General features: G+C 42.3%; 2 protein-coding genes across 2 annotated transcripts; one reads left to right on the forward strand and one right to left on the reverse strand.

Annotated features, from left to right (window-relative positions):
• Positions 1 to 1431: 1431 nt before the first annotated feature.
• LOC109401421 (mitotic spindle assembly checkpoint protein MAD1) lies at positions 1432 to 14961 on the reverse strand. The gene is made up of 5 exons (XM_019673977.3): positions 14588 to 14961; positions 14337 to 14515; positions 13131 to 14220; positions 2391 to 2531; positions 1432 to 2320 (listed from the first exon to the last, which is right to left on the reverse strand). Exons 1-5 carry the CDS (start codon positions 14706 to 14708, stop codon positions 1620 to 1622), a joined length of 2232 nt encoding a protein of 743 aa, XP_019529522.2. The 5' UTR covers positions 14709 to 14961; the 3' UTR covers positions 1432 to 1619.
• LOC134288355 (uncharacterized) lies at positions 7729 to 9999 on the forward strand. The gene is made up of 2 exons (XM_062852949.1): positions 7729 to 8024; positions 9199 to 9999. Exons 1-2 carry the CDS (start codon positions 7922 to 7924, stop codon positions 9957 to 9959), a joined length of 864 nt encoding a protein of 287 aa, XP_062708933.1. The 5' UTR covers positions 7729 to 7921; the 3' UTR covers positions 9960 to 9999.
• Positions 14962 to 15775: the final 814 nt, after the last annotated feature.

The following is a 15775-nucleotide window of genomic DNA, read 5'->3' on the forward strand; positions in this document are numbered from 1 at the left end:
ATTTATGTAAATTAATGCCCAATAAAATATCAAAATGAATACTAAATTTGTTATTAATTTTTAGTTATTACCCTATAGATATGATAACTCCCTGAGAACTGCGTATGATATCAAGTCGTAAAATGAGGATAACCAAATGAGATATCAATTTGTTATCAATGAGAACTCATTCTGTTTTCAATTAGATATTCCAGTACATTATTTTGTTTTCATATTTTGTTATGTTAACACTTAAGTCATACAAAATGAAAACTCACCTTGTTATCAAAATTCGTGATATCTAAATAACTCAATTTGTTTTCAATTAGTTCTCATTCCCTGCTCGGGCAGAAGAACTCCATGAGAAATATCAGCAATAGCTGTTGCAAAAACTCCAGAAGCCACTCCGGAAAAAAATCGAAAAGAGAAAAAGTGAAAGTATGAGGTAAAGTCCAGGGTGCATTCCAAAAAACTATGACAGATAATCCAGGACCACCACCGGAAGAAATCTTCTGAGAGAAGTCCCCAAACTCCGAGAAAAATCTCTTGGAATAATTCAAAACAAATCCATCATGAAACTTTTGGTAATATTTCGGCTGAAACTCCAGTAGAAATCCAGGGAGAAACTCTAAAAGAAAGCTCATGAAAAAAAAATACAGAGGAAACTCAGGAAGAAATCCCGGGAGGAGCTTCTGCAGAAAATTCATTAAAAATTACTCAAAAAATCCTTATAGGAGCTCTTTTAGAAATCCCTGGAATAAGGATCCTGTAGCAACTCTGGGAGAAATCTCCTGGGGAAGTCCCAAAAGGAACACCGGAAGGAATCGCGGAAAATCTTCAGAGGAATTTCGAGGGAAACTCAATGGCACCTTTTATTCATACGACCCAATGTTTTATTTTTTATCGGATCAAAACTTTCCAGAGTATTCAAGATTTTCCCTGAGTATTCCAGGTTTTTCCCTGTTAAATGAAATTCCCTCAGGATTCCAGGTTTTTTTTTTCAGGTAGTAGACAACCTACACGAACACCGTCTTCAGACGGGGGCTGTTCAGACCGAAAGAAATTTTACACTAGACAAAGGAAAAGGACACGATAAGGACTGGAGCTTCTTGACGGACGGATGTGAGGTGATCGAAATGTGGAAGCAGCACTTCGATGAGCTTTTGGATGGCGTGGAGATCGTAGTAGCCACAAAATACCACGACAACGGAGAAAACGACTACGCCAATGCAACTGAGGACGGAAATGAGCCAACTCCCACGCTTATGGTTAGGTTAAGGATGACATTCATCAACTCAAAACGAACAAAGCAGCTAAAAGACCGACAAATGCGGAATTCTACCATTGAATCGGCGCTAGACTAGAGCTACGCTTTAGTCATCAAGGAATCAAAGCAGGTAATGAGACAAGCAGTGTGGGAATCTTTCGAACAAATATCTGTATATCACAATATTCATGATCAATTCTGCGTAAACTAATTATTTTATTGACGTTACCACTACTGAGGATAATCTGAGTAGTGCTATTTGCTCAATAGTGACAATCACTCCATACGCGACAAAATATTTATATCGAAGAGTGAAAAGTTAGCAAATTCTCTTAAATGTATCGTTAGCATGTTATATTATTCAGAGCTTAGCTCAACCTTGTACCATAACCGTTGTTCGATTAAATAGATCCAGAGTGAGGGTACTCAAAAACGCCGGAAGCGAACCGTGGGTTCCCAGATGGGTCGTGACCATGTCCGCAATCGATTCACTGTAGGCCGTCTCGAGCATGTTCAGTACGGTTCCCGATTCATTCAACCTGAAGTTGAGATACTCCTCTTCACTCTCAGCGTACATGCTGGAGATCCGATAGTTTGTATTTCCAACTCGATCGACTCGGTACCCGAACAGCATGTAACACACCTCACGGAACTCATTGCTGGCGGATTTGTAGATCTCTTTGATGTGTTGATTCTTAGCTTCCAGCGATTGAACTTGCGCCTTCAAGTTGTTCAACTCCATAACGTTCATCGTCATGTTACTGTCGTTCAGTCTCGTTGTGAGCTCCTCGTTGCCTTCCTCGAGACGTCGATTCCGGATCTTCAACCGTTCGATTTCCGCCTGCAGCTTCTCGATTTCATTTCGGTGTGCTTCGTAGGCTTCGTTCGCTGGACTGTCCGAGTACTGCACTACCTTGTAGCGATCTCGGTTCAGTTCGGCTCGAAGTGTGAAATTTTCCAGTTCCAATTCCAGATCGTCCTTGCGCTTCTTCAGCCTCTCGTTCTCCAACCGGAGTGTGTCGATTTCTTTGCGAAGCTTTTCATACTGCTCACTGGTCAACGCTGAATCCATACCTAAACATAAAATATAATGACATTTAGTTAGTCGAATCAATGTATGAAGTTACAGTTCGAGATTACTCACTCATATCGGGCATCGCTTTGGCCGTCTGCAGTTCCCCTTCAAGTTTGCTGTTCAGCTCTTTGTATCCATTCAACTGTTTTTCCAACATTTCAATTCTGATGCGCATTTGGGCTTCCTGGCTGCTTACGTTCGTTGGATTGACTGTAAAACAAAATGCAATAAAAAAAAACACAAGATCAATAGAGTGTTCAAGGTACCTATTTAAGGAATAGCATTTGAAATCAGATTCTATTACTATGAGCACCTCAATGGTGACGTTGCAAACACCGAAGGTGGTGTGGTAGCAGATCTAGGAGTACGTGCGCAGGACGAAAGATTTCCAGCCCCTCACATTCTAGAGATTGAGGAGGAGGTTGGCCAGTTGAAGAATAACAAAGTCACTGGAGCAGATCAACTACCAAGCGAGTTACTAAAATACGGTGGAGAAGCCCTGGTGAGAGCACTACACTGGGTCATTACCACGATTTGGGAGGAGGAAGTATTACCGGAGGAATGGATGGAAGATATCGTGTGTCCCATACACAAAAAGTGCGACAAGTTGGATTGCGGGAACTATCGCGCGCTCACACTACTGAGCGCTGCCTACATGATACTCTCTCAGAGAGTTCGTGGGGCAATATCAGGCTGGATTCATGGGGTAACGCGCTACAACGGACCAGATGTTCGCTATCCGCTAAGTGTTGCAGAAATGCCGCGAATACAACGTGCCCACACATCACTTTTTCATCGATTTTAAATCGGCGTTTGATACAATCGATCGAGAACAGCTATGGCAGATTATGCACGAACACGGATTCCAGGATAAACTGATACGATTGATCAAGGCGACGATGGATCGAGTGATGTGCGTAGTTCCAGTATCAGGGACATTCTCGAGTCCCTTCGAATCTCGCAGAGGGTTACGGCAAGGTGATGGTCTTTCGCGCTTGCTGTTCAACATTGCTTTAGAGGGTGTAATTAGGAGAGCGGGAATAAACACGAGTTGAACGATTTTCACAAAGTCCGTTCAGCTGCTTGGTTTCGTTGATGATATTGATATTATAGCTCGTAAATTTCAGACGATGGCGAGAGTCATCCGATTAGTAAAAGAAGACGTGGTGCGCAGCGAGCTAGGTGAGTCGATCAAGTGGAGGACGATATGCGGACCCTCCACAGAGTGCGGAACTGGAGACACACCCATGCACCGAGTGGAATGGAAACGGCTACTATGTACAGCAGAGACCATACAGACCTAGTCTGATCGTCGGTCGGTGATCGGTTCGTGCCCGATTAACGAAAAAATGTGCAAGTACAGGGTCACGGGTCGAATCTTCAACTTAAGCATAACAAACGTGCATACCCCACATTCCGGAAGCACTGATGATGATAAAAACGGATTCTACGCGCAGCTTGAACGCGAGTACGATAGCTGTCTAAAACAGGATGTCAAGATCATCAAAGGCGACTTAAACGTTCAGGTTGGGCAGGAGGCGGAAATTAAACCGACGATTTGAATGTTCAGCGCCCACCAGCTGACGAACGAAAACGGCATACGACTGGTTGATTTTGCCGCCTCTGAGAACACGGTCATTAGGCCGTCCCTATTTTTGCAAAAGTTGGAAATGTTAAAAGTTCAATACAGTGCGGGAAATAAATATAAAGACAAAATGATTTCAATGGTTTCATTCTCTCAGTGAGAGTAACTTGGGCAACACGCATATCAATGAATATGTATTGAAAGCACAAATGTCCATAACCGGTTCATTCACTTACAGCATGTGTGTGTGTGACAAGATTCGATTGTTGATCTCATCTTCAAAGGAAATAAATATAAAGACACAGTTCACCGCCTGACTGTCTTTTCCCGTGGACGTGTTGTGGTTGCGTAAGACTTCAAATTTTTGTTTGTTTTCGTTGAAATTGGTACTTTAAGGAATACGTGCACTGTTTTATTAGATAAATGTTGTTCATTATGTTTTTTGTTGTTGGATTTGCAGGAAAAATGCCGAAAAACAACCGATTGACTGAATTTGAGCGAGGACAAGTAACTGCCCTCCGTTAACAAGGTTTGACTCTTCGGGAAATTGGCAGAAGAATAGGAAGGAGTAAGGATGTCGTGCATAATTACCTACGGTTGGGTAAGAAATATGCCACTAAGAAGTCACCCGGACGTCCGTCTATTCTGACACCGAGGATGAAGAGGGAAATCAAACGACTTGCAGTACATCAAAGGCTGTGTCCGAGTGCCATCAAAGCGGAAATGAATCTTCTTGTGTCTAAACGTCGGATATGTCAGATTTTGAGTGAAGATCCCAATATTTCCTTTAGGAAAACGGCACCTGCACCAAAACTTCTTGAACGTCATAAGAAGGCCCGTTTTGCCTTTGCTGAAAAATACCAGTTCTGGGAGGATGAATGGTCTAATGTGGTGTTCAGTTATGAAAAAAAAGTTCAAACTAGATGGACCGGATGGTTTTAGCAGTCGCTGGTGCGATGAAAGGCAAAACAGACCAACTAAAGAAAAAAGGAATTTTGGTGGAGGTAGCGTTATGATTTGGGCAGGATTTAGCGTATCTGCAAAGACACCCGTTTGCTTCATTTCAACACGGATGAACTCGGAAATGTATTGCCAGCTTCTGGAGGAAGTTCTTATTCCATTTGCTGAAAATGAGATGGATGAGAACATGATCTTTCAACAGGATAATGCTTCTTGTCATGCATCGGTAGCAACAAAAGACTTCTTGGACTTCCATAACATCCCTGTGCTGGAATGGCCGGCATGCAGTCCCGATTTGAATCCAATCGAGAATGTTTGGGACTTGCTTTCTCGCAAAGTTTATTGTCAAGGAAGAAAGTATGACACGGTGAAAGAATTAAAGTTAGCGATTCAGGATGAATGGTCTAAACTTGATCCGAATGAATTGAAATCGTTCATTACTTCTATGCCAAGACGTTTGCAAGAGGTTATTTCAAAAAAGGGAAATGCAATAAATTATTAATTTGTTATTTTCTTGAATTGAAATTCGATAAATAAAAAATAATGTTTAAATAATTGATCTTGTCTTTATATTTATTTCCCATGAGAAAAAATAAAATTTTAAATTGTTTTGAAATGACTCGCCTCAAAGGGAAAACTACTGATGATGAACATTTTACTTGCTGCTGAGCATGTATTGGAAAGCATTTGGTTTACACAGAATCGATTGAAAAATGAAAAATTTCAGAATGTAGTTTGTCTTTATATTTATTTCCCGCACTGTGTTGCAAAACGATCGTTTTAGCTAAAAAACCTTCATGTCAAAATTTGAAGTCCGTATCTCAAGGCTAAGTGGTCCTCCATGGGGCCTAAAGTTCTCAAAAGTTGTATGAGGGCAGAAAAATCGTGAATTTTTTTCGTCAAAAAATACACAATTCTACTAAAATAGGCGATTTTAGGACCATAAAGGGCCAAAAATGTGCTCAGAATTACGATATCTCTTTTCGTTTTTGAGTTATCGGACAAAATATGTCAGGATTTCTTGGGAATCTCAAAAAATAGTCAAAAATTGTCATTTTTAGGTAGTTTTTTGTCAATAACTCAGAAACGAAAAGAGATATCGCAATTCGGCCCTTTGGGGTCCTAAAATCACCGATATTAGTAGCATTGTGTACTTTTTGTCGAAAAAATTCCATGATTTTCCTGACCCCATACAATTTTTGAGAATTTTAGGCCCCGTGGGAGATCACTTAGCCTTGAGATACAGACTTCAAATGTTGACGTAATGGTTTTTTAGCTAAAACGATCGTTTTGCAATATTGAACTGTTAACATTTCCAACTTTTGCAAAAATAGGGACGGCCTAATGGTCATACGTAGTGCCTACTTCCAGCCCAGCCTCCCTTATCGTTAAACCAGATCACCACGACAGACGGAATCCCAAATCGACCACGTCTTAATTGTCGGACGGCATTATCGACGTCAGAATCCATCGTGGCGTTAAGGATGGGAACACACACTTGCAAAGAGTTACACTCACTTGCTATTTTCTCAGCTCAGGAGGTTGCAATCAAGAAACGATGTATGGACGACTTTTACCTTATGGTTTTGTCTAAAAGTTTGTCGAATAGATTAGGGGTCGCACACGCATACTGAAGTAGCGGGGGAGCTACAAAGGCAACTCTCCACGAGGTGAATGTAAATTACACTCACCTCGTGGAGAGTTATTTTCACAGCTCTGTCATGACTTTGGAATGCGTGTGTGACCCCTTATCTATTCTGCAAACTTTTAAACTAAACCACAAGGCAAAAGCCGTCCATACATCGTTGCTTCATTGCACGCATCTGAACTGAGAAAATAGCAAGGGAGTGTAACTCTTTGCAAGTGAGTGGCGTTAATATCGACTCTGAACACTACCTGATGATGTTCAAAATGCGCCAAAAACTCTTTGTTATCAACAACGTACACGGTACCGAGGGCCGCCTCAGTATAATCTGGAGCGATTGAAGCAACCGAATGTCGCCACCGCATTAGCGCAGAATCTCGAGGCTGTATTGCCGGACGAGGGCGAGCTTGATGAAGCCCCTCTCGAGGACTGCTAGAATACGATACAAACAGCCATCAACAACGCAGCTGAAACCAACGTTGGGTTATGAGGAACGAAGCCGATAACACGATTGGTTCGACGATGAGTGTAGAAAGACAGAACGTGGAGTAATATAAATGAACGCGGAAATAGCAGACCCGTCTGGGAGAAAAAGCACAGCCTGAAAGAAGCGGAATGTGAACAAATGGAAATGATGTTACAAGACGGTCGGGTTTCAGATTTTACAGACCCGAACCCGACCCGTACTCGAAAAAATTTTAATTTCAAAATCCGTACCCGACCCGAACCCGAGAAAAAAAATTTCTTCAAACCCGGACTCGACCCGAACCCGAAAAATTTTCAACGGTCAAACCCGAACCCGACCCGAACCCGAGAAAAAAATGTCTTAAGAAACCCGACCAAAGCCCGAGTTTAAAAATAATTATTAAATGTAACGTGCATGACAAATAAAGCATTTTTGAGTACTAAATTATCTACACTGGTACCCAAACCCGACTTGAACCCGACGATGTTCAAACCCGACCCGACCCGTACCCGAAAGTTTTGGAATTTTTGAAACCCGGACCCGACCCGAACCCGATTTTTTTTTTAATTTTCAAACCCGAACCCGACCCGTACCCGTCGGGTTCGGGTTCGGGTCGGGTTTCGGGTTTGGAAACCCGAAACCCGACCATCTTTATACAAGACACACTGAGTTCTACACTGATGATAATGTTCGTATGTTTTTCATAGTTTACATCTTATGAATCCAGTTCTGCTCAGGCATCGGTTCGGTTCGGACGTTTTGAAGTTCGCTCTTCATTGTTGGGATAACTTCTTTGTATTGCCGCCCATGGCGGCTATCGGTTTGCGTGGAAACACTTTCAAAGTGGTTTCACTAACTTTCTGGTTCGTCCTTCGTTTGAAGAAATTCAATCTTTTCTTCACAATGTTGTCGGTTTACAACTACGTGATGTGAAAAGGCTCCAAATGAGCCATGCTCAAAACTGTGCGTATGTAAAGTGCATCAACCAACAAGTTGCAGAAAACGTTGTTGATCACCACAACGAACAGCATCAACTAGAAGTGAAAGGTTTTTTTTTCCTCTTTATTAAGGAGATTTTCAGCCCAGGGCTGGTTCATCTCCGGTTATTAAGATACAAATAGTCCAGTTTGGTACATAATAAATATTACATAATCACTTTTTTGATTTTGATTTGGAAGAACTACTTCTAGTTATACGAGTGTAGCTGCAATCGCGCACAATTTCCTCGGCCTGTTTCGATCCTACGGGAACACACTTCTTCTTTGGTTCGTTTGTATTGGTCCTTGACAATCGCCGTTTGTTCGTCTCCGTTTCCACCGTCGAACTGTCGGTGTCATCGGTGCCGTCATTGTCTTCGTCGTTCGTGCTCTCCACATCCGCATGTTCCTGAGTGACAACAGCAACTGCTTCTATTGTTTCGGTTTGTAGTGGGGCTGCTGCTTGTGCAGATACCGTTTGTACTGCTGATTTTGCTACATTGGTAGATGGTGGTGTCGGCCCAGTAAGAGCAGGAAAGTCATTCAAATTGAACAACGTTGATTGCGGTTCTGATGCTTTTTGTTGTACTTTGTCGGGACACCTTTGCTGCGGATGTACCTTTCCTTGGCAGAAGGCAGAAACGGCAACTTTTCTCTTGGTTTGGGTAGGTGATTGAAGTCAATTGTCCTTCGATTTCTATGAATGACGGAATTGGCTTAGTGAGGTGCATCCTCAACACACGCACTCCATTTGGGATCCCAGGAAAGTAATTTTTCCAACGCTCCCTGCTGATAGAGAGCACCACGCCGTAACGTTCCTCCATATGCTTCTTTACTGCGGTATGTGGAATGTCAGTGGATAGGTCATGAACCCGAACGGTAATAGCAGCATCATCCACATACACTGGGATTTTGATATTTCTGCCTTCATATGAGATAACGTGTTGGCAGTTATGTACGTTCTGGTATTGTCTGGCCAAACTATCGCTAGCCATTTCGATCAATACACAGTTTCGTATGTGTTGCAACTGAATTGTTGTAACATCTTTTAGTTGCAGTTTCATGTCCTCGCACAAAAACTTCTCAACCTTGGCTATCTCGGGACGCTCGGGGAGGACACTAAAGTCCACGACTAGAATGTTTTTACGATCCGCCGCCATTGTGATGAGCACTTCGAAATCGCGAGAGATGAATTACACACGTCTGTTGTCTACAGCTGCTGACTGTCAACTGAGAAGTGAAAGGTGTCAAGTATACTGTGCGCCTTGCTTTAGACGACGAAAGCATACAAGTGAAAATACACGATCTATCCGAGAGTGTTTCGAACGACGAGCTTGCTGCCTATTTACGGCAGTACGGAGACGTCCATTCCGTGAAGGAACTGGTTTGGGGACCATCATTCCCCTACAAAGGAGTTTCAAGTGGCGTCCGAGAAGCGAGGATGACATTGCGAAACCACATTAAATCCTACGTCACAGTGCACGGCGAAGAAACTTTAGTTTCGTACAAAAATCAAGTGAAATCATGTCGCCACTGTATGCAGAACATACATCCGGGAAAAACATGTTCTAATGCAAAGAAGGAAACCATCAAAGAAAGTCCAACTAAACCATTATCCGCATCCACGACATCACAACCCAGCGCACCATTGCAGAAATCATCGCAAATCAAACAACCTCTACAGTCATCGAAACGGACTGCTAATGCTGATAACACCAACCAGGCCAACGAAGCGCAAACAAAATCACCACCAAGGAAAAAAACCGATCGCAAGCAGGCAGTTAAAATTACTCCAACAAAGCAGCCCGACGAACAATGCGTGAGCGAAGAAACGGATAGTGATATGGAGACCGTGAGCACCGTTCATCTGAATACAGATACTGAACCAGAACCCGACCCCGGAGATATAGATGGATGGATAACCCGATTCGATAGAAGAAACAGAAGACTGGAACAAAAAATTGTAGCTTTTGAATTGCAAAATAAAACTCGCAGACCTGAATGACCCTAGGGTTAAAAGGTCGTTAAAACAATTAAAAAAAAAATCTTATGAATCAGTTATTTTTATTTTTTTTATCATTTCATAGTTTTCGTATGCTTTTCATACATTGAAAAGCGAAATCCATAAGACTTGTCGTATGAAAAATCTCATAAGAAGCATCGTATGAAAATCATAAGATATGTTATGAAACACCATTGCTAAAAAACAACAAAACCTTTTATTGGCTTTTTACCACTTCAACTTCCGAAGCGTCGATGGGCGTATGAGTAAAGCACGCACTCGCTAACCTTGACGTTCCTGGTTCGATTCCAGGTTGCGTTTTTTTTTTAATTTGTGCAAAATATTTCATAAAAATATGTATGATTGTCATAAGACATAGTTTCAGTTTTTATACGTTATCGGTATGATTTTCATACGTGAGTGTTATGAAATTTATACAGTAACAGTATGACAATAAAAGTTGGCGCTTTGAATTCAAAATCATAGTTCGTAACTATGATTTTCGCAAGAAATTCTTGTGGCAAAAAAACATAGTTGATTCGTATGATTTTCGGAGTTGCAGTATCCTCAGTGTACCAGAAGCTCAACGCATCCCGCAAAGGCTTCGTGCCGCGAGCCGAAATGTGCAGGGATAACGACGGGAGCATCTTGAAGGACGGACGTGAGGTGATCGAACGGTGGAAGCAGCACTACGACGAACACCTGAATGGATAGCGCAGACATGGAGGATCAAGGTAGCGGGAGAAATGACTAAGTCAGTACAACAAGGAGCAACAACAAGCCAGCACTCAAGCTGAGGGAATTCAAGAAAGCTATTCACCAGCTCAAGAATAATAAGTCTGCCGGTAAGGAAGGTATCGGAGCTGAACTCATTAAGACGGGCCCGCAAAAGTTGACCACCTACCTGCGTCAGCTAATACTCCAGATATGGAAGACCGAACAGTTACCGGAGGAGTGGAAGGAAGGGGTCATTTGCCCCATCTATAAGAAAGGTGACAAGCTAGAGTGTGAGAACTTCCGAGCGATCACAGTTCTGAATGCCGCCTGCAAAGTTATATCCCTGATCAACTTCCGTCGTCTTTCACTAAAAGTAAATAAGTTTATGGGAAGTTATCAAGCCGGCTTTGTTGACGGCCGCTCGACAACGGACCAAATCTTTACCGTGCCCAGCCCAACGCACCACCTGTACATCGACTTCAATTCGGCGTACAACAGTATCGACCACAAAGAGCTATGGAATATCATAGACAAGAGCGGATTCTCCGAGAAGCTCATTGGCTACTAGTTCGTTAGAATCTCGCCGTAGACTACTACAAGGATTTTCATGCCTGCTGTTCAACATTGCCCTGGAAGATGTTATGCGAAGAGCCGGGCTCAACAACCGAGTCACGATATTCACGAAATCCGGTCAATTTGTTTTTCGAATGACATGGATATTATCGCTAGTACGTTTGGAACGGTGGCAGAACTGTACACCCGCCTCAAATGTGAAGCAGCAAAGGTCGGACTCACGGTGAACGGTTCGTAAACGAAGTACAGACTGACAGGCAAAACCGCGAACGACAGGGCTAGCCTAGGCAACGATAAACACGTACGCTTTCGAAGTCGTCCCAACAAACATTTTAGCTGTATAAGAGTGGATTAAACAGCTCTTAAGCAAACTTTAGTTTAAGAAACTGTTATTCAGCTAGTTCTGTTACTTGGCGTTGAGGTCCTCCTCTACCTCGGATCCTCAATAACGGCAGACAACAATGTTAATCGTGAAATGCGATTGCGAATCATCAATGAAAGTCGGGAACCTGCGATCGAAAAAGATTCATCGTCGCACCAAGTGCACTATGTAAAGGACGCTGATAACACCGGTGGTTCTCTACAGCCACGAGACTTGAACGCTTGAACTATGCATACGGAAGGTGGCAAACTCTAGAAGGATAGAAGACCTGGAGAGCAACGTGTAAGGTGAGCGGATACGGTGGAAAGAAGTCTTGCGAGCTTTGGGCGTGACCGATGTTGACAATCACGAACCGTAATATTACGGTGTAATATCGTTGATTCAGTTTTATCTTGAAATTTATGTTAAACTATATACATGAAATAAATTTATTCAAAGTATGCTCATGCTCAATCTAGCGGAAAAAATGTCTGATCAATTTCAATCCAGAGATCGATTTGACCCCCGGTACCTGTAAGTCAGGGATTTTCAGATCGTGCATCGCGGTGCACTTGGTGCACCGTGAAGCCTTGACAAGTGCACCGCGGCAGTTCAAAAGTTCTGCCTTCACATCACTTGCAATAGCTAAATATAAAATTTCAATTACACTCAAATTTAAATGCATATCATAACATTTTTCTCAATAATTTGCTATGCATGTCCTCCATAGCACCAAACATCCTACAAGGAATTTATCTTCACAAATTTCGCTAAAATTTTGACATTAATCCAATTAGTTGGGTAGAGTCTAAGCAGATCAATTATTTAGAAATAAAATGTCTAAGAATCTTTAAAAAATGGTAATGGTTTAAATGGAATCTTCTTTTGATCTCATGAGTTAGCCAGAGAACCTTGAAGCAATTTATTAAATATCTTGCCAGAAATATGCAAAAGTTCTAAAAGTAAAGCTTTCAAGGATCTTGCAGGAGCTTTTGGCATAGTTTTCTTTTTTTCAGAAATCCAGTAAAAATATTGGAAAAACTTTCAAAATCGCAAAAGTAATCATACAGCAGTCGACGCAAGAGTTTTTCGAAGTTCTCGTTAGGCATCCACCTAAAACTTATCAGTATTACTGCTAGAAATTCACTATGGGTGTGCACGGGATGTCACCCGAAAATTTCCAGAATATCCCCAGTAAGATAACATTTTACGAGCGAAGCTCCGTAAAATAATTAAAACAAAATGTAAGTCAGTATCATATATGATATGTGATTATAATCGCATCTGTGTGGGAAAATATATTTCAAGGACGTATGCATCTGAGAATCGTTTTAAAAAAATACGAGAGCTTCTTTAACAAATTTTAAATTGTATTCTTTGACCTTAATGGCCAGTTGCACCGCGAAAATATTTATTTCCAAAAAGTGCACCGCGAGCCAAAAGGACTGAAAACCCCTGCTGTAAGTGATTTGGTGGTACGAAGATATCCCTTAGAAACAATCACCCGATGTTTCAGTACTTACTTGTCAAATCTTTCTCGTAGCTATCCAGCAGTTGCTTCCAGCAGTCCCGCTCACCAACCACCAAGTGCAACTTCTTCTGCACCCGATGCAAAATTGTCTGATGGTGTTTCAGCGAACGCTTGTGGTCCTCGAGTTGCTTCTGGAGTTGCTCGTTCTCGGCCTTAATCTCATCAATCATCGCCTGAATCTGATGTTTCTCATTTTTCACGGATGTCTTCTCGCTCGTCAATATAACATCTTTTTGCAAGATTTGATCGATGAGGGACCGCAAAACGATGGGCGTACAAGCCGACTCTTTGGAGCAGAAATCCACCGCCAACTTTCGCCAGTCGGCCAGCTCCTTTTCCATGTCTTTGAGCTTCACGATAAGAGCTGCACAATCCACCTCGCTCTTCTCGAAGTTTTCCAAGCGACTGTTCAAGCTGGCCACTTGCTCCTCCAGCAGCATTTTGTTTCCAATTATTCCGTGCAAATTTTTCGATTCTTCTTTCAACCGAATGTTTTCCTTCTCCAGTTCAGCGTAGTTTGCCAAACGCGAAGTGCTTACCTTCGACAAATTCTTCCAATCCTCGTAGCTACCGATTTCATACTCCAAAGTTTTTATCTTGGATTCTGCTTCGGAAAGCCTCTCCTGGACCTCTTCTAGCTCCTTCTTAGTGGCATCGAAAGCATTGGCTTTCGACTGCAGAGTTTCATTCAATTCCTTGTACGTTTCAAGCTCATCCTGGACCATCGATAGCTGATCTTCAATGTCAAGCATCTGGTGGTTCAAGTCGCGTACCTCCGAGTGAAGCTCACCGGTTTCGAAATTGTACTTCTGTTCCAGGTCCTTCAAGGCCCGTCGCAACTCGTACAGCTGATCGTCACTGGATTGCTTGAGGATATTGAACTGGTTCTTGGTCTTGACCAACTCTTCCTTGGCCGACTGTTCACGTTTGCGCACCGCCGAAAGATGTTTCTCGAGATCGGACACCTTTTTCACATTGTGGGCCAGTTCCTTCTCAAGGGATGAAATTTTGTGCTGACTCTTCAACTGTGAGGTAGCCATCTCCGTGTTCTGGTGTTCGATCTCTTTCTTCAGCATTGTGATCTGGAAGAAATGTATAACATTTATTATTAACAAGTAATTCTTACTAGACTTTCTAGAATTATCAGCTAATTGCCGGATCTCAGGAATCAGATCTTGAAGCAATAAAATTAACTTACCCTCGATCGCGCTTCTATAAGGTCCGCCTTCATGCGCCGAGTCTCCCACGGGCTCTGTACGGCCATCGAGCAATGCGACCCAGCCAAAGAGTCCTGGCTGATGTTCTTGTCATCACCGACAACATTACTTGAATCCATCGAAATATCGCTCATTTCGTACAGCTTGCGCTTCTTACGGCCTAAAAATCAAAACAATGTAATCTAACCTCCCATCTCAATCAGTGTCAAGCCCCATCCAGGAACCGACTTACCGATCTCAAAAGATGCATTCATGTAGTCGAAACTCATCCGCTTGGAAATGGATTCCGTAGTCAAGCTCCCATCGGTGTTCTCTGCGTTGGATCCGGAGTGTTCGTTCCGGTTGTTCTCCATCGTGTCGGATGCGAGTGTTTTGATGCTGACAGAAAGCCGCTTCCCTTTTTGCGACCAGTTACCGCCTGAAACACTCCGAAAACTCGAGCAATTCGAAGAACAGCCAAAGCTGCTATGTTTCTTTCTCCGTTAATACCAGAAATCACACGAATTTTACGGGATTTTTTAATAAATTTCGAAAATTAATGAGAACCGCGTCACTACAGAGCATAAAGAAGCAAACCGATGTAAACTGTTTGACTTTTTTGTTTGCTCAGTGTTGCCAGTGCGCAAAACAATCAATGACGTTTCACAGTGGAGGCCGAGTTTTGCTTACCTTGTTCTATCGCAGAAGCCATCTAGTGATGAATAGACGAGTGCACCGATGAACTGAATTCATCGTGGTCCGAGAACTTTGACACTACAGCGGGGTCGTTCCCAATCAGAATTGTTCAATTCTGATTGGAAATCTTTCACTTCTGATTGGAAGCGACCCCGCTGTAGTGTCAAAATTCTCGGACCGCGATGAATTCAGTTCATCGGTGCACTCGTCTATAGCGAAAACAGCAGAGCACGCCAAAATTCACTCTACTCAAATATTTAAATAATTATTGGCCGATCCCGAATATAACGAATATGTACCTACACAGCATTTTTTTTTGCTGGTATTCAGCAAACTTTGCTGATTGTTTTTGTGCTAATTGCATTCACCAATACGAAATACTGAGTATCAGCAATTATTTTTCGACTTGCTTAACCATCCAGCAATTTTGACAGTTGATCAGCAACGATGTGCTGAAATTAGGAAATTTATTTTGACGGTTTTTTTTTGTGCTGGAAGCATTTCAAAAAAAAAAAAATGGTTCATGTTTACACACAGACAAACAGACGTCTCACTCTACTCACTTCCCATCGTTTCCCTTTTTAACGGATAATTCAAATATTCCGTAGTTCGCAAATCGCTCGCTCATGGCGCTCGCATCGCTTTTGCTCCTGTTTGACGTTTGCTCACTACCGCCATCTACTCAGTGGGTCTGCATACTACAGCATACTTAGCATTGGTCGATTATGTTTGCGTGACGATGATT

This window comes from Aedes albopictus, chromosome 2 (genome assembly GCF_035046485.1).
Source record: "Aedes albopictus strain Foshan chromosome 2, AalbF5, whole genome shotgun sequence".
Taxonomy (NCBI): Eukaryota; Metazoa; Arthropoda; class Insecta; order Diptera; family Culicidae; genus Aedes; species Aedes albopictus.

Bases quoted from the DNA above. Each gene is read 5' to 3' on its own strand.
- LOC109401421 (XM_019673977.3), bottom strand. From the start codon at position 14,708: ATGGAGAACAACCGGAACGAACACTCCGGATCCAACGCAGAGAACACC. The intron at 14,221-14,336 runs GTAAGTTAATTT...CATTTCTTCCAG, and splicing joins TTATAGAAGCGCGATCGAGG to ATCACAATGCTGAAGAAAGA. The intron at 2,321-2,390 runs GTGAGTAATCTC...TTTTATGTTTAG, and splicing joins CAAAGCGATGCCCGATATGA to GTATGGATTCAGCGTTGACC.
- LOC134288355 (XM_062852949.1), top strand. From the start codon at position 7,922: ATGAGCCATGCTCAAAACTGTGCGTATGTAAAGTGCATCAACCAACAA. The intron at 8,025-9,198 runs GTTTTTTTTTCC...GAGAAGTGAAAG, and splicing joins GCATCAACTAGAAGTGAAAG to GTGTCAAGTATACTGTGCGC.